Source organism: Hemiscyllium ocellatum, chromosome 22 (genome assembly GCF_020745735.1).
Source record: "Hemiscyllium ocellatum isolate sHemOce1 chromosome 22, sHemOce1.pat.X.cur, whole genome shotgun sequence".
Classification (NCBI taxonomy): domain Eukaryota; kingdom Metazoa; phylum Chordata; class Chondrichthyes; order Orectolobiformes; family Hemiscylliidae; genus Hemiscyllium; species Hemiscyllium ocellatum.
Window position 1 is genome coordinate 31,353,789 of NC_083422.1, and position 25,957 is coordinate 31,379,745.

At 39.4% G+C, this 25,957-nt stretch overlaps 1 protein-coding gene across 7 annotated transcripts in view; it reads left to right on the top strand.

Moving 5' to 3' along the window:
• Positions 1 to 25,957, top strand: part of ctbp2a (C-terminal binding protein 2a) — a 288,354-nt gene that overhangs the window by 131,358 nt on the left and 131,039 nt on the right. For 5 of the 7 annotated variants that reach the window (XM_060842008.1, XM_060842006.1, XM_060842010.1 and 2 more), the window contains one exon: positions 1,301 to 1,378. The exons of 1 other annotated variant lie outside the window; for it this stretch is intronic. In XM_060842008.1, the coding sequence (XP_060697991.1) occupies positions 1,301 to 1,378 (78 nt within the window). Of the gene's footprint in view, positions 1 to 1,300; positions 1,379 to 23,722; positions 25,488 to 25,957 lie in introns of those variants that run through there. One more of the 7 variants, XM_060842005.1, reaches the window with a different exon arrangement.

The window sequence follows — 25,957 nt, forward strand, 5'->3', positions numbered from 1 at the left end:
GGGAACTCTGGTGCTGCCGAGGTTACAGCATTGCCAGCCATCATTCTCTGAGATGGCCCCTCCTCCTGGATGGGAGTGCATGTCTCTCCCTGAGCTACTTAATGCTGTAAAACTACCTGACCAAGAGGAACTGGGTTCACATCTGATCTTTCAGTCCATCCTGTTTCATAGGTATGCTGCTTTCTGCTGCTTGCAAACTTGTGCGTGTCTGCACAGTGTCAATAGATGTGCTTCAAAAAGATTTGCGTGGAACATTGAAAGGTTTTTAGTAAAAGTCATCTTCAGCACTGTGCTGGTTAGGTGCTTCAAAATCTTTTTGTATCATTGACAGACTACTGTTTCTGTCAATGTTTATATGTCACCCAAGTCTCTTTTCACTCTATTTCCTTCCAATTCTATCAAAGTATGCTCCTGTTCCTTCTTTCCTTGTGTGCAAATCCTGTTTCCCCTTAAATATATTGGTGTTATTACCTGCTTTAGGGAAGTTCCATATTTTCACCACTACATAAGTGAATTTTGAATTGAATTCTCTTAAATCACTTTATTAGTAATTATATTATGTTTGTATATTATCTTAGTTTTGAATTCCCTTATAAATGGAAGCATGTTCTCTATTGCTGTGCTATCAAATCCCTTCATAATTTTAAACATTGCAATCAGGTCATCCCTCAGTCTTATCAAAATGAAAGTGTTCAAGTCTATTCAAACTTTATTGATAGTTGTATCCTCTCAGTTCTGGTATCATCCTGATACATTTTTTTATGCACTTTATTCAGCGCTTATATATTTCAGCACTGTTGACTAACCCAGGTTCTATATAAGTGTAATATGGCTTCATTGAATACTATTCGAATGAAATAAACCCCAGTGCTTTGTCTGTACTCGAATGGCTTGATTAACATGTGTTTAATAACTATTTTTGATAATTATCATAGAAAAATGAAATGTTTAAATCAAATTTATTTTGAAAGCTCTTTATTTGAACAAATGCACTCAAGATACATGAATTAGAATTGCCATTATATGCTTTCACATTCTTGTTATGTGATATTCTCCTGAGCCTAAACTGAATGCCTACTTGATTGTGCTGTTTTGAAGATCATTTAAGATAAAGTGTTGGTGCTTTACAGAAGTTACAACTGCAGCATGTGAGAATTTGCATGATTGTGGATTTGTGTATATAATAAGCTAGAAATTAAACCGTTTTTAAAAAAAACACTGCATCCCCTCGCCCCTAATTACATTGTAAAACGTGTATTGTCAAACTGTAGGAGCCTTATGTTCTTGTTATTTTTTAAAGCGGGGGCTTGGTGGGGAAACCAGCAGCGGCCTACAGAGGAACGTGGCAGTCTGGCAGGCAAAGCAGCAGCAAGGAGAGGTATGTACTCACATTTCAGATCGAGGACAATCAGAAACAAGAACAAAGTATCACTTTTTATGAGATGAGAACAGCTCATGATTATTGTGTACCTCCCAATAACCATAACCCTAGCCATAACCTGACACTCAGTTAGCTTTTAAAATCAAAGAATAATCTAATATGAGATCTACATCAAGTCCAAAACATCCAAGGTTTGCGTTTTTTTTTTAAAAAATTCCTCTATTTGTTGTAGGTGGTAGAAATACAGACCTAAAAATTGCCTGCATTTGAGCAGAATGGCATAAGAAATGCTTTTAAATCCAAGACTGATGTCCCTTTTGAATAGATATTAATGCTTATGTTGAAGTTGTCAATATTTGTAGGTTTCCACCATTCAATTGGAGATGCACAGAACAGAACAAAATGTTAACTAATGAAGCTGACTTCAGAGAATGTGGCACTGTTCACCTGATTGAAATGTTACCCCATAGTAGTTATATCTGTGAGCCACTGCAAATTATTTGGAATTGTTTTGAAGGAAGAGTGGATAGCAGGACTTCTGATCAAAAAGATTTGAAGGTCTGATAATTTTAGAATTTGATTTACTATTGGTTTAATAAACTTGGAAATAGGTGATTTGGGAACAATTTGAATATATAAAGACATTACAGATGAATTTAGAATGTGTACATTTATTAAATATGCAAATTCTTGTGAACATATTAATTGTGTAAATTGTTTAATTTGTTGTAATACAGTTTTAAAATTTGAAAATGTCTGCTGAAATTTTACATTAATGAAGGTGCATGAATAATGTTTAAGAATCAAATGAACTGAGATGTCATTCCCTTTACTCTCGCGTTCAATATTGAAAAAGGCTCTGATATTCTTACTCCTATCAGATCTCAAGGTTTTTTTGCAGTAAACCTCCAGTCACAAAGTTTATGATACTCGTGAATCTTAAGGTCATTGAATTTAATGCCAATTGAGCACTGCTTACTTGGGGATAGTAGGATACACTCTAAATTTAAGAAAAATACTAATAGTTCATTATTTTAATACATTTAAAAATAGATTTACAAATATCACTATTAACACATAATTGAAACTGGTGTGGAAAGCATGTGTAAATTAGCAATGATGTATTGGAAATATATACGTTATATAACATAAAGAAATACAACAGGGTAGTGTAGTACAAAATTAAAATATTGGCAGAATATAACACACAACTATAGATTTTTAAAAAAACTATTAGACTCCTAATGCCTTCCAGTACATTTCCAATATCATAGTGAATTACTTGCGTATTACATGTTACTTTTATTTGTAGAATTTATTGATAACAATGCATCAAGAATTATCAGTGAAGACAAAATGCTGGAATCAGTCTGCACCTGAAGTCCTCCCTCCTGACAACAATGTGGATACACCAACGCCACATAAACTACAGTGATTCTGGGTCGCCACCACCACCTCAAGTGATGGATAGTAAATGCTGGCCTTTCCAGCAGTGTACGCATTCCATGAATGGATTTTCTTTTTTAAAAATAAGATTTTCTCTAGAAGCTGAGTGTTTCCAGCATTTTCTGTTTTCATTTCAAATTTTCTGGCACTGCCTTTTTAAATTTGCTTTTCATTGTCCCGAAACTGGTTTTGTTGGAAGTAGGTGAATTGAATATTGATTACTTTGTCTATACACTGATATGGCTTAGTTTCAAAGTTGTTGATATATATTTGTGCAACTCAGTGAGTGCATTGCAGATTTTGTTTAAGAGTCAAATATGTTTCAAACTAACACTATAAGAGTTGTCATAATCTGCAGGAATGTTCCAACAAAAAATTCAGACTTGTTGCAAATCAGAAAGTTGAAACTAAACTTTAATCTGAACTTCAGTCTTAAATTTCGCTTAACATGAAGTATCAACTTTGACCACCAGAAATGAGCGTTTCAATGACATGGCTATACCTTTGGATAGTGAGATGTCATTATTGACTTTTATTTGTGATCATACCAAACCTCTTTTTGGATTTATATGCACAGCAACTCTAACAAGATTAGTGTCCTCATCATGGTTTAGAGTTGAATTTGACAGTGGGTGGATGTGCATGCATGAATTGAAATTACCTTCCTTTTCTTGTACTTCTCTTCCTCCTGCTCTCTCACACCTGTTACTGCTCCTCCCTGTCCTCTTTGAAAGCAGGTCTGACCCACTGATGTTGCAAATAACGCCAGTATCCTGTCTCAAGTACAGCAGTTTGCGTGTTTCTTAAGCAGGGGATTAGACTCATGGCTGACCTATCTCTCAAGTCTTCTCTCAGGAACTTTTAAAATTCCTAGTTTTACACTCTGTTCAGATCACACACAGATCTGTGCCAGAAGGTGCGTATGCAAAACGTGCAGAGCACCAGGCTCTTTCTCAAGTTGAGGGTCCTGGACTCTCTTCCAGCACAATAGCAATCATTGGTCAAGTAGATCGTACAAGATGCCACAGCTCCTCCCTTTTTCTGCCATGTACCACTCTGCTTCTGTTGGGCATGAGATACTTTCTTGACTCTAAACCCAAAGCACAAGGCAAGATAAGGTACCCCATGTATCTAAGTTCACTTTATCTCCACGAGGGTTCTTCCCGAAATTGTCTCTTGATGCTGTGTCCCTTCTCTATCTCCTCCTTCAATGATGTGGCCCTTTATGACTTCCGCACTCAACTCTGTAGCCCTGGTTGCACTTTGTGTATAGGGTTATTTAGTGCCTCGCACAGGCTCTCAGAAATGCTTTTTGGAGAAGTACTTTTGTCGTCAGTGTAGTTATGAAAACAGTTCTGACAACCGAGATTCACAAATGGAAAGGTCCAATTGGTGGTGCTGCAGTTGGATTTTTTGGTGCTTTAAGGCATCTCGAAGATCCGAAATAGAATTTTTGGCACATGTACACACTTCTGATGCAAAATGTATGAAATATGTTATTCTTAACTGAGGAACCCAGAAACTAGAGAAACACCTGGACCCAAGTATTCTCTCCCTGATCCTGACAAGAGGGAATATTTAGAAAATCTACCCAACAGTTTATGAAGAATTTGCCGTATCATTTCATGTATGGAACGGTTTTGAAGAGTACCTGAGAAACATCAGGGGAATGCCATCGCTTGAAAGTCATGCACTAAGTTGCCTTGAACATTTATTTATAATTCTTTCATCATAAATTCTAGCATTTTCTTCTTATGATCATAATGGGAGTGCGAAAACTCTTCAAAAGAACACTTCATTACAGGTGCTAGATATATCCTTAACATTGCTATATTAATAGCTTATCAAGGAAATATCTGGGGTTTACCGCATGGTTAACATTCGGAATTAATTGGATATCTGAACTATTAAACATCAATCTGTTTGAATTATATTAGCATCTATACTTTTGCAGGCCTTGATTGGAATTCCAAATTTACTGAAAATTGATGAAACTTTTTGTGCCAATTATGGAAGAAGCAAGATGAGCTATTAATTACTTATTAGCTTTTGAATCTTAGCGGTACTCTAACATGGAGTACTCCAAGCAATTAGTACATATGGTTAATTGATTAAGTAACAGTTTACAAAGTCAGTTCCATTATCTTACAGTAATTCTGCATTAGCTACTTGCTGATTATAAATTGATGATTGCGATCAGGAGCTGAGATCTGGAGAGTTCACAATTCTCTCACTTCTGGAGAGTTAAATTTTAGATTTGACTCCTCAGTAATCTGACATGTTATATAGTGCCCACTCGTTTGAATATTTCAAAGTCTGTGGCCATGAAATTTGGTTCTGCAATACCTGGTTTGCCAATGTTATAAGTGCTATTTTGTCTTCAAATTGGAGTTCAAGGTACTTGTGACTGCCTGGTGTAAGACACCATATGTATACACACAGGTTGTGAACATGTGGCAGAGTCAATATCAGCCCTGCCATTTTGGTGTTCAATGCAGCTGTTAGTATCCTCAGTTAACCTTGTGGAGCTGAATCTGTGCTCAGCAGGAGCAAGAAGCTCCAACGAGTCCTGTTGAAAGGGATCATTTTCTTCTTTCCGGATTAGTAGTTTTCAGAGTTGTTTTATGTTACTGAAGTCTGAAGGGAATGGTGTGGTGTGTGCCACAGGACTTGGTCCAACTTTAACAATTCTTCACAAGTCACTTGCTTCCAAACTTAAGTGCAGTAAAATGCAGTTTGTTTTTGTTTGATTCACAAGATAAGGGTGTCACTGTCTAGGCAGCATTTATTACCCAACCCTAATTGCCAGAGGGCAGTTAAGAGTCAACTACATTGCTGTGGGTCTGGATTCACATGTAGGCCCAACCAAGTAAGGATGGCAGTGTCCTTCCCTAAAGGGCATGAGTGAACCAGAAGGGTTTTTCCTGACAATTGGCAATGGATTTGTGGTCAGTGTTAGATTCTTAATTCCAGATACTTATCGAATTCAAATTCCACCATCTGCTGTGGCGGGGTTTGAACCAGGGTCCCCAGAACGTTATCTAGATCTCTGGATAAATAGTCCAGTGATAATACCACTAGGCCTTCACCTTCCCAGAGTTCTTTCACCTACAGCATGATGGTGAGAAGGGACAGTGGTAATACAGGTTAAAACAAACTGCTGAGTGAGGGACGAGGGGAAGATAGATTCTTAGCTGACCATATCTACCCAATGTGTTCAGCAATTCTCTGCTTTAGGACTTCTGTGAAGAAGAATGCATTTGTCATTGCTTCACTCCAAGGGGCTCACCCTTAAATCTGCTACCAGTTGCTACAGCTGCAGTCTCAATGGAATGCAGGGTTTCGGTGAGATCTCAACTGGAATATAATATGCAGATTTGGTTTCCTTAAAAAAGGATATACTTGCATTTGAGGTGGCACAGCAAAGGCTTACCTAATTGATCCTAGTGTTGAGAAGGTTGCCCTGTCGTGAGGGGCTGAGTAAATGGGCTCTTTATTCTGTGGAATTTAGAAGAATGAGAGGCAATCTCATTTAAATGTACAAAAATATGAAGGGCTTGACAGGATAGGTACGAAGAGATTGTTGCGTTCACTGAGAAATTTAATATATAGGGTCCAATCACTTATGACTAAGTTGAGGAGAAATTACTTCAGTCAAATGTTTTCAGTTTTTGGAATTTGCAAACAGAGGGTTGTGGATGCCCCTTGGATGAATAACTTTAAGGCTGTGATTGACAGATTTCTCGGTATCTCAGAAAAACAGACATATGCAGGAAGGTGGAGTTAAGGTTGAAAATCAACCATGATCATATTGAGTGGTGGAGAAGGCTCCATGAGTGGGCCATGTGGTCTGCTACTCCGAATACGACTTGTGAGGACAGGTGTTTTCAGCGGTGTCACATGATCATGCTGCCACACAAAATGTGATGGAACTGCCCTCTCGAGCCTGGAACCCTTGCATTAACTACCATGACTATATGGTACCACTAATTTCATAAAGATAGCAGTGAGTGAGGGGTGTGTAGGTTGTTACTATATTTTACATTAGGATTAAATCTCAGCACAACATCGTGGGCCAAAGGGCCTGTTCTGTGCTGTATTTTTCTAAGTTGTATAAAGGTTTCTTTGCATGCCTTTTGTGGATTAAATAAATATAGTAGGATACAGTACAATGTTGTGCCTTGTAGGATATTCTGTATTATTAGATATTCTGTTTTGTAAAGTCCTTGGATTTCACTTCCTAGTGTAATAACAATTGTCTGCATAAGACAGGTGACTGCTTAACCTAGGTTCCATTAATAGGTATTTAATCATGATTAAGACTGAATCTTAAAAGCAGAAGCAGCCTGTGTATAATAACACAGTTTTGTAAGTGATTATGTGATGCAAAATCTATTTCTCTGCTACAACACACTAATGAAATTCAATGCCCAACAGCATAATATGTCATTCTCAGGAAACCACCCAGAAACTTGCTGGGGCTATTATGTGACAAATCTGAGTTATGACAACAGTTTAAGGAGCTGATGAAACTTCTTTCCCCCCCGACATCCTGGTTAAATCTTTGTGTGTTGGTGTTTGGTGTGTTGATTAGATTCAAGATGAACTCATTTCACATAATGCTGCTTAAGTAATATGATCAGAGCAAAATTCACTTATCTGTGCAGATAATTTTCCAAAGCGTTTCAATTGCATTTAGTACTAAATATTACTATTCAAGTAAGTGTTTACCTTCTCAGTAAATTTCCCTTTTAATACCCTGACCCATGCTTGCATTTGCACAGATTTGAAAGATAACTTCAGTATAGTCCTAAATTTTATTCTGTGCAAACATAGGATGAGAGTTTGGTTTAGTCATTCTATGCTGGGGGCTGTTTCAAGATCAAGAGATCTGTGCCCACTAGTTTTAACTGCAGACAAATAGTTTTTTTTGCAATAGTGTGCACTGTCATTTCCAGCTCCCAGGTTGTAAATGTAGACTAGGTGAAACATGTCTGGTACAACGTGGACTGTCTTAAAGGCTGTTGAAAGACTCCAAAGATAAAGCTGTCATTGTGATACATTTCTGTAACAGTAATGCCAACCTTTGTGTAACAGTATAGTGAGTGAGTGAATAATGGTGTGTATGTTTCTGTTAGGGCCACTGGTTACCCCATCTATATTGTGGGATGGAGTTGGTAGCAGAGCAGTGCACACGTACTCAACTTCACTTGCCAACTTTGAACTTCGGAATTACTGGTGAATTATCTGTTGATCAGAAAGCTAATTGGACAGAGACATGGATTCAATAATATATGGAAACAAAGAATTGTGGATACTGGCGATCTGAAACAAACAAAAACAAATTATTGAAGAAACTCTGGTCTAGCAGCATCTGTGGAGAGAAAGCAGAGTTAACGTTTTAAGACCTGTGTAATAAAAGGGGAGTGGTCAGCTCTTTAGCTGAGCTGAGCAGTTGTTAGTTTGGTCCTGAACTGTGAAGTTCAACAGAGAGCTGTGTGGAAACTCTCTCTCTTTTCTGCCCTTCAACTTCAATCTGTAAGCATGTTGTTCCATTTATACTTTTTTTTAAAGGGAGTTTGCTTATTGGGGACTGATGTGTGTATTCAGAACAGCATAATTAAGTTGAGTTGGATAGGTTGAGTTCTGTAAGGGTTCTTTGTTCTGTTCTTTGTGTTTCATTGTGTGAATAAACTTTTGGTCTGTTTTAAAATCTAGTAGTCAACTTAGCTATCTTATTCTGGGTAATTTTCACTGTACACTTAGCGAAACAAAGTGCAAAGTTAGGTCTAGGGCTGCCTGCTTAAGAATGTTTTGAGTTGTCTGGTCTAGTCCATAACACACCAAATTGGATGGAACAATACAGCTTCAGATTTTTTTTTCCACAGCCATTACATTGTACAATACACAAGACTAAGATTGTCATTTCAATTAGTATTGAAGGAACATTCTGAGTCAGGGTGTTGTCTTTCTGTTAAACATCTGCCTCTTGCATGCATTGAGTATTGGTTATTGTAAAGTCGTCATGGCAGCAGGTGCTGAATTGAAATGATGATGCAAATAAAGTAAGCCCAGGCAGTCCCTTGGTTGTGAACTGGTTCCACTCTGAAGTCCCAATTGCGAGTCAATTTGTACGTAAGGCAGAGAACAGTGTTGGACCATTCATAAATACAGGAAAAGTTGGATCATTAAAACGGCATCACTGTGTAAAATCATGATTCTAAATACATCATTCAGAAATTGGATGTTTGGATATCTGGGATCTCCATAGTCATAATGAATAACATTGTTATGGATGACCATTAAAATAAACAGTGTAAAACAAAAAGAATTTCAGAGTTATAAACATTTCACTTTTTCTGTTGATCACATTGTTCGGTTGACTTGATTAAATTCTCAGTTATTTCTATACTTTGTAAAATTAAATAAGTGAGTTTTTACTAACTTATTTTCAGGATGATGTTTTTCTCCTTAATTTCTTTGTACAATTGCTTTTATGTGCAGTTGTGGCAAGAGATAGTGGGAATGGAAAGTGGGATTCAAGAATTTTATCGCCAAGTCTAGGCAGAGCCTTTTTCAATTGGCAACAAAGGAACACATTCAGTTGTTTGTTTGCGTTAGAGTCGATTTGGTACACGTCACCTAGGATCGGTTTTAGTGCTGGATTTTGAATGCTTTTGACCTTATTCATCTGATTTAACCTGTTCAATAATGGATTTAAAGGTATCTATTAAACAAACTGAATTTGACCAGTTTATCGTGCATTGTGATGCTTGAGAAGACAGTACGTGAAGTCTTCCATTTGCTGTCTTAAGTATTTAATCCCATTTGGATGTAGATTTCTGACAGTGAGATTGTGCAATACAGGTTAATTAAACTGTCTACTAAATTGATGGGGGAGGGGAGACTAGAGACAGATCAGATGAGTGTAACTGTTGAAAGAAGACCAGAAAGTTCTTTGAGTGCCCTCAACAGCACCAAAACAATACACATCTTTTTATCTCATTTGTGTTTGCAGAATCCTACTGTTTTTGGTTAGTTGCTGCAATGTTCCACATAATGATAGTGAGCACTAATATAATGTAATTTATTGAACCTAGAAGCATCTGAGATTTTTCAAGAAAATGAAAATATGAACTAAATATTTGAATTTTCTTCAATTTATTGATATCTAGTTACCTGAATAGTAACAGGCATAGATCCAAAGATAATGATGAAATGTATCCCAGACTGCTGTGGGAGGCAAGGGAGGAGAGTTTCTGGGGTTCACGGGGATATTTAATACTTTGATGGACACAGGAGAAGTGCCACATGATTGGAGGATAATGTGATTCATTTGGTCAAGAAGGGCTACAAGGATAGGCTGAGTAATTACAGACCAGTTAGTCTGACATCAGTAGTAAGAAAATAATTGGAAAAAATTGTGAGGGACAGGATTAATCAATATTTACAAAGACATGGATTAATCAGGTAATGATCAGCACAGATTTATTGAATGGAGATCCTGTCTTGCAAATTTAGTTGGATTTTTTTGAAAAGGTGACTAATATATTGATTAGGATAGTGCAGTTGATGTGATTTACATGGACTTTATTAAAACCTTTCATAATGTCCTACATGGAACTCTGGTCCAAAAGGTAAAAGCCCATGGGACGCTAGGCAAGTTGGAAAACTGAATTCAAAATGGGCATACAAATCTGAGGCAATGAGTGATTATTGTGGGTTCTTTCTATGATTGAAAGCCTGTGACCACCAGTGTACTAGAGGGGTTGATGCTAGTACCCTTGTTGTTTGTTATGTACATTAATGACTTGGATGTGAAAGTGGAGAGTAAAATTAATAAATGTGCAGATGACACAAACATTGGTGGTGGTGCTGATAGTGCGGAAGATGGTCTTGGGCTACAGTCTGATATTGATTGGCTACTAAATTGGGCAGAGTGATGGCAGATCGAATTTATTCCTGATAAGTGATTAATCATGATGCATTTTGGGAGGCCTATTAAGAGAAGGGTATATACAATGAATGGTAGATCCATTCATTGAGAAATAAATGAACCTATTGCACAAGTCCATAGATCCCTGAAGGTGTCAGTACAAGTTAATAGGGTGATGAAGAAGGCATATGGGATGCTTGCCTTTGCTAACTTGAAATAGAATAAAGGAACAGGGAAATCTTGCTGCAGCTTTATAGACCATTGTTTAGGCTACAGAACACTGAGTGCAGCGGTCAGAACTGCACAATCAGGATGTAATTACATTGGGGAGGGTGCAGAGGAGACTCACCAGGATGTTGTGTGTGATGAAACATTTCAGTTATGAGGAGAGTGTGGATAAGCTAGGTTTATTTTCCATGAAGCAGAGCCAGCTGGAGGGGGTGGCGAGGGGGGCGGGGCGGGGGGGCGGGGGCGGGGCGGGGGGCGGGGGGCGGTGGTTTGCTTGAGGCATACAAAGTTATGGGAGGCATAGACAGGGTAGACTGTGTGCAAATCTATTCCCCATGGTAGGAATGTCTAAGACCAGAGAATATTAGTTGAAGATGAGGAATAAGTGATTTAGAGGGGATCTGAGGAAAAGTATTTTTTTCCACCAGAACATGGTAGAAATATGGAATGTATTGCCCAAGAGGGTTGTGGAGGCAGATCCACTCAAAATATTTAGGTAATATCTGGATGAGCACATAAAATGCCAGGGCACAGTAAACAGTGGACAATGTGCAGGGATTAGTATAGTTTGGTGTTTGTTGATCAAAATAGACTTGGTGGGCTGAAGGGCCTTTTCTATACTGAATGACTCAAAAATATGCAAGTGTTTAACTGGACAGAAATATGTCATTGCCTGTTAAACCTGTATGAACCTCACTCAGTAAAACAGACATGAAAACCTACTGATGGAGCACAGTAAATGTTGAGTAAGCACTTTAAAGGTTACCAAGCTCAGGGGTCCTAGTACAGTTAGACAGTTTGCAATCCAAAGTATTTTTTAATTAGCTGATGAGCAATTCTATGTTCTGTTTAATACCATATTATTTGGAGCATTTGTTATTTTCAGCCTGTGTGTGCTCTGGCTATCTCTCCTTAAAGTTGTGGGCTTCTTGATTTTCCTTCTTGCTGGTTAGTGAATTTCCTTTTGACATTTATCTGAATGTAGCAGAAACTAAAGTCCAGGCTTTTGTGATGAAGTTGGATATAAATGTCATTCGGCACTTGTTGTCAGTGAACTGGATTAAGGTGTGCGATAGAAAATGGCTATTTGGGTGAATTGTATGGGAAATTATATGCTGGCACTACTTGGAACTCTATCCCAATACAGATATATGCTACCACTTTCGGGAGCTAAAAGAATAGTATTGCAGGGAAATTTATAACCTGAAAATCATTCTCTGCCTTAAAACCTCAACAATCTAAACTCTAGAGTTCACACTCTGATTTAGTCTGGCCGAGTATTCTACATTAGTCTTCTTAGTTATCATATTAAAATATCAATATTTTAAAATAAGAAATGTTACTGAAATAAGCAATTTATTTTTGGATCTAAATAGGAGTTCGGACTCTCATGCCGCACTAGAATTTAAACTTGCAGTCACTGGAATATTAGTCCTTACCTTCTAGGTTGTTGCTCCAGTAATATAATCACTGAGTTTCTGCCTCTACTTGACTGCTGACATCTAATTCACATACTAATTTTACAGAATTAGGGTAGGTGAATTGGGAATCTCCATGATTAACCAACTTTGAACTAAAGCAGAGAACATCTTTTAAGCAGATCAAAAATTATAGAGAAATTTAATAAAAATTTAATTAATGGGATGCATTAACATTTGAGTATGTTTTACAATGAATGAAATACATTGTTTTGCCTAGAAGGGCATGTATGTTGTTCTTTTCTTTCAACTGAAGGATAGGCATCCATGTGTGCCTAATGAAGGGTGGCATGTGCACACCGATTCTATGGCAGAAATTTGCATTACAAAATATTGGTAAGTCACTGTGAAATGTTCTAGCCCCATGCAGAAGCAATAAACCAAACAACTAAATTTACTGAGTGACCTCCAGTAGAAAAAATTACGGAGAAGATTTCACTTCTTGTAGCGTTTACACAACCAAATATTCCAAGTGGAAACAAATTCCTTTTTAAAAAGTCAGTCGTAAAGGCGGATCATGCGGTAACGCAAGTATGTTACCCAACTGCCCGCACAAATGTGGTATCGTGAGCAATCGCCCAATCTTCCCAACTTGGACTCTGGTATGCAGGATCTTTCATTTGCCCAGATAATCAATTTCACTATTGGCAGTTGTATTTCACTCAAGGTACCAGACAAGACTGACATCTATGAAACCTTGCTGTTACTTGGCTCACCTCAGTACTAATGGCATTGTTCTCCAGAATTCTTTTTCAGTCAACCAACAAACAGTATCTAGTTCATGATCTAGCATTTTAATACAAATTTCCAGCTCTTTTACATGGCTGAGCAATCCACCTTTGTTTTTAGGATTCAACCCTTTTGGTTTGCTTTTACATTGTTTCCACAAGACCACCTAGATTTCGATTATTCTTTGCTTTGCTACATAGAAAACTGATCTTTCTATGAAGAGCTTAGATTATTCCCAAATACTCCAAGATGCCGATGACTGTGCCCTACTGCAGCATCTATTTGTCTCTATCTCTGTGCTGGTTGTCTTCACCCTCCAGCTCCTCTCTCTGTCAGGCATGCTCCATTGTGTCTACCAACCACATAGCCTCTTGTTAAACCTTCTTTCCTAGGTCAAAGGTCACTGGAGTGCATGGACAAGTACTCATCATCTGAGACAATTGCATCAATTATAAAGGGATAAATCGTAAATACTTAACGATCCCTTCAAACATTGTCTCAAGAATCTGCAATTGTCTTGAACAGTTTAAAGAATTTCTGTCTTTCTTACTGTCCTGCTTTGGATCAAAAATTGTTACAAAATGTACCGGGGGCCTATGGAGAACCATTAAACCTTATGCTTACTTGAGCAAAGGGTCTGATGACTGTTTCGAGCTTCAATTTGCAAAATATTCACAATGGCTGTGTTAAGTTTTCAATCAACTGTCAACCACCATTTATGGTGTCCACACTTTGATTGCTCTTAGTTGCTTTGCTCTCCACCCAACCAGTGAACTGTCTCTGGGAATGTGATGTCAGTGAGTGTCACTGTGTGGCCAATAAAAGGGATTAGCCACCAACATGCCTGCATGTTACAATATAAGAAAGGTTGCGCAGTGGCTAAGTTGCTGCAATAATAGAGACTGGTTTAATAATTCCAGAGCATGAATTTAAATCCAACCGTGGTACTTAGAGAATTTGAACCAATTTTCTTTTGAAATTTAAAATGAAAAGCTGGCACTATGTTAAAAGTGGCCAAGCAAGCTGCCTGATTCATTAATCCCCTTTAGGGATGAAAGCCTACTTTCCTTAATGGCTTGGATTTTTAGAGATTCACAATGCACACGTAGCTCATTGGCTCTTAACTACCATCAGGACATTTATCACTGCCACCTTCTCTGGAGTTAAAGATCTCACAACACCAGGTTATAGTCCAACAGGTTTAATTGGAAGCACACTAGCTTTCGGAGCGACGCTCTGAAAGCTAGTACTTCCAATTAAACCTGTTGGACTATAATCTGATGTTGTGTGATTTTTAACTTTGTACACCCCACACTGGCATCTCCAAGTCATGACCTTCTCTGGAGAATTGGAAATGCATGATAAATGTGGTATTTCTTGACACGTCTACATGGTAATAATGAATGAATTTTACCTAAAATAATCCTTATTTCAAGATGGACTGGAGACCTGTGACCAGCAGTGTGCTGCAAGGGTTGGTGCTGGGTCCATGTAGATGATTTGCATGTTTAGTAAGCTTGCAGATGAAAATAAAATCAGAGGTGTAGTGGACAGCAAAGAAAGATACCTCAGACTACAATGGGATCTTGATCAGTTGGGCCAATGGGGCTGAGGAGTGGCAGATGGAGTTCAATTTAGATAAAAGTGAGGTGCTGCATTTTGGAAAGGCAAATAAGGGCTTATGCCCGAAACGTCAAATTTCCTGTTCCTTGGATGCTGCCTAACCTGCTGTGTTTTAACCAGCAACACATTTTCAGCAGGACTCTCACACTTAATGGTAAGGTCCTGGAGAGTGTTGCTGAACAAAGAGACCTTTGGGTGCAAGTTCATAGTTCCTTGAAAGTGGGGTCACAGGTAGACAGGATAATGAGGCGGGCATTTGGTTTGCATGATTTGGAGATGCCAGTGTTGGACTGGGGTAGACAAAATTTAAAAAATCTGACAACACTAGGTCATACTCCAACAGGTTTGGAAGCATTCGATTTTGGAGCGCTGCTCCTTCAGGTGGTTGTGGAGTTTAAGATTGTAAGACTCAGAATTTATAGCAAAAGTTTACAGTGTGATATAACTGAAATTGTATATTGAAAAAGAACTGAATTGTTTGTTAAGTCTCTTGTCTTTTAGAATGAACATATTGGTTTCATTTCTTTTAGATGTAAATCGCAGAACATGTAAAAGTCACATTCTCAAGTGAACTTTAACAATTCATGTCAGCCCAGATAATGCCTTTAAGGTGTGAAGTGCCCTATGTGATGCTGTCTGTGCCACAATGGTCAGACTGATTCTATTCTAAAAAATGGATTTACAGAATCTTGCATGGATTTATGTAGTTTTTGAGCAAAGTAATTCCGCAAGTGCAAATTCACCCCACAAACTTCTATGTGTGTGTGTGTGTGTGTGTGTGTGGGAGGGGCTGGGATTAAGAGTGTCTGTGAGAGAGAGTGAGTGAGTGAGTGTAAAGGGGTATAAGTCTATTGGAGTGTGGGAGTGTATTTGTGAGCGTATGAGAGAGGGTCTACATGAGTGTATGGGTGTGTAGGAGTGTGTGCGTGTGCATCTGTCTCCTTGTGTATGTAGTGCAATGGAGTCACCTGTAGTGTGACATGAACCCAAGGTCCCGGTTGAGACCATCCCCGTGGGTACCTGAACCTGGCTATCAGCCTCTGCTCAGCCACTTTTTGTTGCCTGTCCTGAAGTCTGCCTTGGAGGATGGTCACCCGAAGGTCTGAGGTTGAATGTCCTGGACCAGTGAAATGTTCTCCAACTGAGAGGGAACACTCCTGTCTGTTGATTGTTGTGCGGTGTCCATTCATCCATTGCCGTAGCCTCTGCTCAGTCTCGTCAATGTACCATGCCTCAGGGCATCCTTGCCTGCAGTTATGAGATTGGCAATGTTGTCTGAGTCACATGAGTAACTGCCACGTACATGGTGGGAGGTATCCCCACACGTAATGGTGTCGACACTCTGACACATCTTGCAGCGTCCACCGTGACAAAGTTGTGTAATGTTGTCCTGAAAGTCGGGCAGTTTGCTGCAATGAACTTTTTGAAGTTTGGTGGTTGTTTAAATGCAAAACGTGGAGGCATAGGGAAGGTCTTGGCGAGGTACTCATCCTCATTGATAATGTGTTGCAGGCTGCAAAGAACATGCGTAGTTTTTCGGCTCCTGGGAAGTACTGGACTAACAAAGGTACCCTGTCGGTTGTATCTGTCTCCTGAGGAGATTATTACGATTTCTTGCTGTGACATGTCGGAACTGGTAGTCGATGAGTTGAGCATCGTACCCTGTTCTTATGAGGGCATCCTTGAGTATTTCCAGGTGCCTGTCATGTTCCTCCTCATCTGAACAGATCCAGTGTATGCATAGGGCTTGTCCATGGGGAATGGCTGTTTTAATGTGTTTCGGGTGGAAGCTGGAGGAATGTAGCTTTGTGAGGTTATCTGGGTTTGTGGTAGAGTGAGGTGTTGAGGTATCCACCCTTGATGGAGATGCATGTGTCCAAGAATGAGACATAGTCGAGAGTAGTCCATGGTGAGTTTGATGGTGGGATGAAACTCGTTGATATCACATTGTAGTTGTTTCAGTGGCTCCTCGCCATGGGTCCAGAGGAAGAAAATGTCGTCAATGTACCTGGTATACAGTGTTGGTTGGAGGTCCTGCATAGAGAAGAATTCTTGTTCAAACCTGTACATGAAAGTGTTGGCATATCAGGGTGCAAATTTGTTCCCCATGGCTGTTCCGTGTGTCTGGATTAAGAATTGGTTGTCCAAGGTGAAAATACTGTGATCGAGGAAAAAGCAGATGAGTTGTAGGATGGGCTTGCAGATTGGCAATTGTTGGCGTTGAGTACTGAGGATGTTACCGCGATGCCATCATTGTGGAGTATGTTGGTGTAGAGTGCTGAAACATCCATTGTGACGAGGAATGTTCCCAGTGCGACTGGTCCTTGGGTGCTGAGTTTTTCTAAGAAATCTGTCGCGACAGAGACTGAGGGTCCCCTGCACAATGGGTTTCAAGATGCCTTTGGCATAGCCAGAGAGGTTCTCACACAGGGTCCCATTGCCTGATATGATGGGGCGTCCTGGTGCGTTGGCTTTGTGTATCTTCGGAAGGCAATAGAAGTCACCTACATGAGAAGACTATACATTTGGTATGCTTTCCTTTATTGGTCAGAGCACTGAGTATATAGGAGTTGGAAGATCGTGTTGCTGCGGTATAGGACTTTGGTTAAGCCACTTTTGGAATATTGTGTTCAATTCTGGTCTCCTTGCTAAAGGAAGGATGTTGTGAAACCTGAATGGGTTCAGAAAAGATTTACAAGGATGTTACCAGAGCGAAAGAATTTGAGCTATATGGAGAGGCTGAATAGACTGGGGTTATTTTTCCTGTAGTGTTGGAGGCTTAGGGGTGATCTTATAGAGATTGATAAAAGCATGAGGGGTATGGATAGGGTGAATAGTCATGGTCTTTTTCCCAGGATAGGGAAGTTCAAAACTGGAGCGCATAGATTTAGAGTGAGATAGGAAAGATTTAAAAGGGGCCCCAGGGGCAAATTTTTACTGCAGAGTGTGGTGCGTGTTTGGAATGAGGAAGTGTTGGAAGCTGGTCCAATTACAACATTTTAAGAGGTGTCTGGATGGGTGTATGAATAGGAAGGGTTTAAGTGGGATATGGGCCAAAAGCTGGCAAATGGGCCTAGATTAATTTAGGATACCTGTCTGGCATGATGAGTTGGACTGAAAAGTCTATTTCTGTGCTGTATAGCTCTATGGCTATATAAATAGAAGTAAAGAAAAAATTATTCCATTTCAGTACTGTTGCCACATCTTACTGTCATGCAAATATTCCAGCTTTAGTTTCAAGAAATATAAACTTTTTTGTATCCAGGGCATGTCAAAAGTAAAAAGGTATTAAAGTTAAGCTGAATTGAAGCTGCAGCTACTGAATGTTACATGTTTAGTTAATGCCAAAGTGCTTGCCAGCATGCAGCAAAGTGAATCAGTGGCGTGCAATTATTCAATAGTTTCTCAGCAATGGTGTTTCAGTGTTGAGATGTCCCTGTGCAGAAACATTTGCAGAGGCAAATATTCTTAATGGAGAAGGTGACTTGAACAGAACTGGTGTGGATTAGATTAAAGTGGCAGGATTTTCTTATTTTGACTAGCTCAATATTTATCATGTGTTTAGTTTTTTAAAAAAATTGGGTTTGTAGATTCATGCTGAAAATGTGTTGCTGGTTAAAGCACGGCAGGTTAGGCAGCATCCAAGGAACAGGAAATTCGATGTTTCGGGCCAGAGCCTTTCATCAGGAACTATTTGTAGATTCATGACTTGTGATATTGTTCAAGGGAATGAGCCTATTAGATGCATGGACTCTGGGCTGGAATTCATCAAAAATAGGCTGTTTCAATTTTGAAGAGTTTCATGGAAGGTTTCTCTCCATAAGCTTTAGTGAGTTTTCTCAGGCAAGTCTCTACAGCTCACCTCATTATGTATGCCCCATTACTCTGGCACTCTGCTTGTGATATCTTGTGCTCACCAATCGTGGAAATACTTGTCACTGCTGGAATCTTCTGGGATTTCTGTTACAGCCCACTGTACAGGTCGAACGCTGCCAGCCAGCCCTTCACAGTACACACAGTGGATGGGAACCAAATTATAAAACCATCTAATGGTATATAGGTGGTCCAAGTGGCATTTCATTGGAAATAAAATCATACATTCATAAATGTATTGCTGTGTTACATCCTCATTCCTCCAATTGACTGTAATTGTAATTACAGTTACAAGAATAAGGTTATTTAGATTAGTTGTCCTTAATGCCCTTGTTAGAACCTTGTCTATGAGAGTGCTATTCTTTTCCTAATGTTCAGTAGAGCATCTTGTCTTTGTACAGGACAGAATGAGAGTGTTGTGCTAGAAAAGCACAGCAGGTCAGGCAGCATCTGATGAGCAGGAGAATCGATGTTTTGGATTCCTGATGAAGGGTTTATGCCCGAAACGTCGATTCTCCTGCTCCTTGGATGTTGCCTGACCAGCTGTGCTTTTCCAGCACCACACTCTCAACTCTGATCTCCAGCATCTGCAGTTCTCACTTTCTCCTCAGGAGAGAATGTGGCCCATTCCCTGATCAGATGCAGGGAGTGATATGCTGATAACAATACAGACCCTAAACAATCAACCCAAAGAAGACAACAAACTATGTCCAAGCTCCTGCACTGAGGTCAGAAAATTTCCAGTGATTTTTTGAACTGGTACCCCTAATTGACAGTCCTCCTTGACCTGACAAGCACTACTCTCCTCAGGATTTGAAGCGTGGCAATTTAGTTGACGCATATTCTGTGTGTTTGGCACATATTGTAGGTGTGACGTTGACATAGTACCATGCCTTACAGCAACATATCTACCCCTTGACTGATAACTGCTGACAACCATGATCTGTGATAAAAGACTAGGCAAGGCTGAAGTAGTATGAGCCTGCAAGTTGTGAATGAGGTAGACAGGCATAAAAGACAAAGCCAAGGTGCCATGAGCATATGTGTTGAAGCAATGTGAGCGGTCACTGAGAGAGCAAGGTAAGAGCCTTGAGAAACACCATGTTCCAGTCTAGAGGACAAGTGGCCTGGTAGCAGCTTTGCATGACAAGGTGCTAGTGCAGTCCAAAGTACAGCATTGAAGTGGAGAGCAGTATTCTAATTGAGTCAGAGATGTGCCATGACATCTGAGGCTGCTGTGTGTCTGTTGCTGACCTCTCTGTGGATGAAGAATGCAGATGGCTGTTCCGATGGAATGTACCCTAAAAGACAATTGGAAATTCAAGCTTCTGTGTGCCATTACTTCAGGTCCTGCTCATGTATTATGTTCTGCATACTTATGTGCTGATTGCCTCTGTGTGTTCATTTAAAGTGTGGCTGAGGTATTTTGCAGCCCATCTGTGCACCAATATGGGAAATCTTTAATTGACTGTACTCCTACAATAGAGCATATAACATCTGTGGTCTATTTTTTATTGCTATACAAATATCTACAAATGTTCACTACTTGTGTGCAATAGTCAAACAGTGGAATGGCTTTATTTGTATTCTTTAATGATAGCACTTTGCCCTATGATCACAAATTGTTTTTGTTGTTTGGTAGTTTCAGTGAGTTGAAGTCCCTGGAGCCTATAATGTGTACTTATGACAAACTGTTAAATACAGTCAATTAATTAGAACAGTAAAAATTCCCAGCACAAATTTGAGATCTATCTTGGCAGGGTCTGATGCAGTAAAAAAAAGTGAATGACTTTGTTGGAGGTTTATAAACTAAAATTAAGAAGTATTGACAAATTGAAAATAAATCACATTAGTCTACTACCCGAGCAACTAGATTATTTTTAACCATAAGGACTTCGGTTTAGGAGCATCAGGCACGTTGAGGATCTGTTTCTACTTTGTTGCTATGCAGTTGAACGTTTCTTTTTCAATCGGCTGCTCAATTGTCATTCTCATTCAATATGTATGTTTACTTCATTCATAAATTACTGCAGTGCAGTTCTCCTTTCAACTTCAAAGATGTGCGAATGAATAGTGGCCTTTTCTACACCTCTGAACATTAAACTTGTTCCATGTGAAATGGCCTGTTCATGGACCTGGGTGAGAACAGTTACCTGTTCTTCAGGTGGTTACCGGATTTCAGTGTTCACCATTTTTTGGAACACTAGCTAATTACAATAGAGTCTCTTAACTCCTGGTTATTCTGCAAATTTCTGTTACTATTGTCTTTTAAAATAATAATACTTGGTCTGTGCCAGTTATGCCTTGTGTTAAGTCCTGCAGGAAACATACACATTTTCTTCCATTCTAGTCATTGATTCATTTGGACTTGCTACTATTTGGGCATGCAGCTGTCAAATTCTAGGCCATTGTACATAAGCAGGATTTAATCTCAACAACAGAGAATCATAGAAAGTTTCGTCAGTGGCAATACTCCAGGCGAGAAAAAACTAGACAGTCACCTACTCTAGATCAAACACCAGCAGTACTGACAGTTCCATTAGTTCCTGGTTGTTGAGCTGGCAGTCTGGCTGAAATGGAAAGAGACATTTTAATTCAACAACACTGTAAGTATATTATTCAAAGCAACAATTAATAGTAATTTAAACCTTGCACAATCGTTCACATTTTGTTTCTTCATGACCATATATGACATTTCCCAGTATCAAAAGGATTATCATTTATTTCCTGTGGCATTTGGAGCAGTCCTGTTTCTTAGTTAATTAATTATTAATTTCTTAATTCTGAAATTAACGGCACTTCTGTTTTACTGCAAATATTGATCTTGATATTTACCCACTGGTCAGCCTAAGTAAAAGCTCTGAACATAAACACTACATTGATTAAACACTTCGGCACCTTAATTTATTTTTAACTGCATTATTGCTTCATCTTCATGAATGGTTAGTTACTGGTTTAATTTGCACTATCATGGCTTAGTACCTTAAAGCTATGTTATTTGTTTAAAGCAGTTTGTTTTATGTTGTTTCAGATAATGCATAAAGTATGCTATTTGTGATACTGCACTGTGTTAGAATATCTTTTGCAAGCAGTGGAAGATTTACAAGTAAATGTATTAGCATAATATCTTAGTGATATTCACTGTGACAGATATTTTTCTAATGAGTAAAGAATACTTAATAATATTGAGTAGGTATCAGCAGCAAATCAGGAAAGCAGCCTTACCCAGTGAAGTTAATAGTTTTAGCTGTTTAACTTGAATTGACAGGCATGAGGGTCAGTGCCGATATTGTCAAATGATCATTTGATTTAACTTTTATGGTTTCTCTTAATTGAGTTTTGCAAGAAAACCTTTTGTTAAGAAGTTCTCTTGCTTAGATCATATGTCTGATGATAACCATCCTGTACATTGAGATGGAACTTGGCAGGTGTTCTCATGCAAATAACACTGTTGGCACGTTTCAAGTATTTCAGGATCAGAGTATATTGTTGGTTGTAAAGACTGCAAAGTCTCTGCAGTTTATGATGGGCTGTGTTGAAGAGTTCTTAATATCTGCTATAAATATTTAATCAACCTGGTTGGTTCTAATACACTTCTGGCCAAGAGGTAGGGGCACTACAGTGGCTCCACGAGAGTTCTCTTAGAATCTTCTGTACACTTAGCATTGCCTTAAACCTAAATAGCCTAGGAGCTATTGAGCAAAGAATGCAGACTATCCTCAGTGATAGGGGTGTGGTACGAAGCAGGGTTTCTCTAGGGTCAGGTTTGATCTGAGTTGTCCTGTCATCTAACAATGAGAGACTGGATTGGAAATACTCATTAATGGACCTTGATTGAAAAAATAATAGCATCAGCATATTTTCTGAACAGTTATGAGTAAGATATAAAATTTATTGCCTTTTTAAGAAAACCGAAACTGTCACATTAATAAATGATCATTTGCAGTTACTTTCTGGTTTAAATATTATTGTTTTGTGATTGGCTGCGTAAACCTAGCTAGTCAGTGGACTGTTCATCATGACCAGTTTGTGCACTTGAGAGTTAAATTCTGTGCTTTTGTTTCCTTCCTGGAGTGGTTTGACCTCTGCTGTGCTCTTAATGCTGCAAATTCCAGATTACGTTCTGGCAATTTTCCCTTGTGAGATGATGAGAGGATTTTCATCTTATAGTAATGATGTGGCACTGAAACTTCACTCAGCGTGATTTAGGTTGCTAGATTTGACTTTGCGTATAAAATAAATACCATGATTGCGTAACTAAACCAATAGAGCACAGAAACATTTCTGTGGTCAAGATTGGAAGAAATCCTTTCAGTTCAAATTCTTTGCTTATTTAGTTCAAAATTTCTATTTTGTCAACATTCCCACTTGCATGCAATTTGTTTCCAGCTGTATTCACTGGATTAGCATCTTGTCAAGCTGGATTTGAATTGTGCTGACAGTGAAGGATTTCCAGGTTTTTTTTTCCCTCTCTCTGTATTGTTACCCTTCCTCCCTTTTTCCAGAAAACACACCGACTCTCTACATTTAGATGCATTTCTGAAATATTGCAAACATCCATTTAAATAATTTTGCAGCAAATTGTGGTGGGTCCCATTTAAAAAGGAGCGATGCAGAGCTTTGGAATGAGCTCGATTGATGTCACAAAGAGCAAAGGCTTTACTAGTTTAATTTAGTGCTTAATCCGTGCGCCCTGTCATACCAGTTGCCCACAAAAGCAGTGTCCCAAGCAAGAAAGGATAAATGTATGGATTAAAGGAAGCTACCATTTCCATCTGCAAGCAGGCACACCAAGAAGACCTTTCAGTCGGGCGCTGTGAAATGAGAATTGATAACAAGGTGCGTTGTGTTTTGTTTCTACTGATGTTTCTGTGGATTAATAATTCAAGCAGTACTTTGTAATAGAAAACCTCCAGTTGCTTAGTTCTGCAGTCCCAGCGGGGCTCAGGTGAATCCAGTCTGCTTTGTTTCATGTTTTTGTAATCAGAGGTCCCGCCTCTTTAACTAAGCTGAAGTCATTTTATTCCAATGCCTGTCCCTAGCAAGCATACAACTGTTGGCCGCTCTCAGAGCTGGGACGCTAGTGGATGTTGTGAAGACAACTGGGAATACAACAGTGCGTGTGACTATGCAAGGAATCCTAGGAGAACAAATTCCTTAAACTACCACGGTGAAATTGTTTCTGATGACCCACATAGCATCAGAGTGCATGGCAACAACTTGACAGGGGGAAATGAACATCACTCTGAATGTTACATGTATTCAGACTTGGGGTTTGACCAGGTTTACCCCAATCGGTATAACCGCAGACCTGTGAGGAAAATTTCTGTGCCTGATTTCTCTTATTCTTATGAAAAGCAACCCGTTATGTCTGGACGCAGTTCAGTGCCTCCTCAGGATTACTACCCAGATCCTGCTTTGGGCATTAGGCCATCTGAAGAGGCACGTTTTTATCGGGATCATATGCTTAACAGATCACCACAGAATTATGGGATGTCAGGAGGAAGGATGTCATGGGACCACTCACAAGGGAGGTCTCCCCGTCCTGAGATAAATCGTATGTACCATGATCCTTCTGGTAAGCTGATTCTCGATGGACAGAAAACACGTAGCCGTGATCCTTCTCCTGCCAGATATGGTGCTGAAACGCCTCTCCCTCGTTATGGAACAGAGCCACCATCTCTCGTGAATAAGCAGATATACAGTGATTCCACAGGTGCCCGACAGATCACTCCAACATGTTTAGTTGTTGACCCTGCCACTGGATCTCGATGTGAGAACACTTTGGATAGAATGATGTCTCCTGGGGTATTAAATCACACTCCTAGACAAGGAATGGCAGCAAGAATGATGTCTGATTACAGCTTGCAGAGAGATGGTTTGGTGTCAAAGCCAGTTTATGATGGTTATGACAACGCCATGATAACCCGTGGTCACCTCCCTGGACAGGAAAACAAGGCTGAATTTCTGGCACTGTTGCGCTCAGAGGGGCTTTCGGAAAGTACAGTTGCTGCCTTGCTGCAACAAGGTTTTGATTCAACAAGCTGCCTAGCTATGTTAGAAGAAAATGACATTAAGTCAGTGGCTCCAAATCTGGGTCAGGCACGATTGCTATTACGGATTGTCCAGAATTGCAAAGCAGACATGCAGTTACGACAAGAGCTGCAAAATACCAATGCTCGTGTAAGAACACGTTCAAACAGCTTCAGCCACAGAAGTGAGCTAATGCGTAATGACTACGGAGTCCAACCAGGAATGGCCTCTACAATGGATAGTTCTGCTGTTCAGCAGCTCCCAATAGCATTACAGCCAATGTCACCCAGGCTTGGTGAATTGAACCGCCGACCATCTAGTGCCCCATCTCAACATCTCCTGGAAACTGCAAACTATGGTTCATCTGGGCTTGGAAGATTAGGGAATCATTTTCCAAGCTTCTCGGGCTATAGCAATCCTGTTGGGCTGCAAAATCTGCGATCAGGGCCTGTCTATAGTGCTCAGTCTGGAATAGCAATGAATACTGGACAGGTTACTCCAAATCCAGGTCCCAAAACTGCCTATTCTACTACTTACACTGTACCCATTGAACTAATGACAAGGGAGCGCAACCAAGCTCATTCTCCAGCTCACAGCCCTCACAGTAGTCCTCAGATTCTCCGAAAGCCAGGAACACAGATGGAATCTACACTGGTACCTACAAGCTCAGCTTACAGGTTGCCGAATACTGCAAACCAGAAAGTGACAAGACGTACAGGACCACCAATCATTGTGTCCACAATGGCTTCACCTGAACCAAGTAATTCATTTTTTTAATATATTTTGACTCTGTGTGATATGTATGCTTGAGGGTCCTACAATATCTGCAATAATTTTCTTATCCATTGTAAACAAAATCTAAGTATGTTTGCACTTTTTATGGACTTATGTTATTTTTGTCTTGATACAAAGTTTTCAGAAAAGTATTAATGTATTGGAAATACCTTTGTGGGCTGATATCCAAACTCTTGATCATTTGTATTATTTTCTCTGATGCTGCTTACTTGACCACAAATATTATGCAAATCATGGTAGCCTTCGTTGGTTACCTTACTATTAATATAGTTTGCATTCTGGTAACTAGAAAGGAATCTTGTACCAATCTCTCGTCACAATATTATTATGCTGTACAGTTGAGTCTCTGGACGAATCATCAGTTATCATAAATACAAGGGGTTGGGGAGGGGGCGGAGGTTCTGTATAATGTAGATTAATATGTATATGACAACC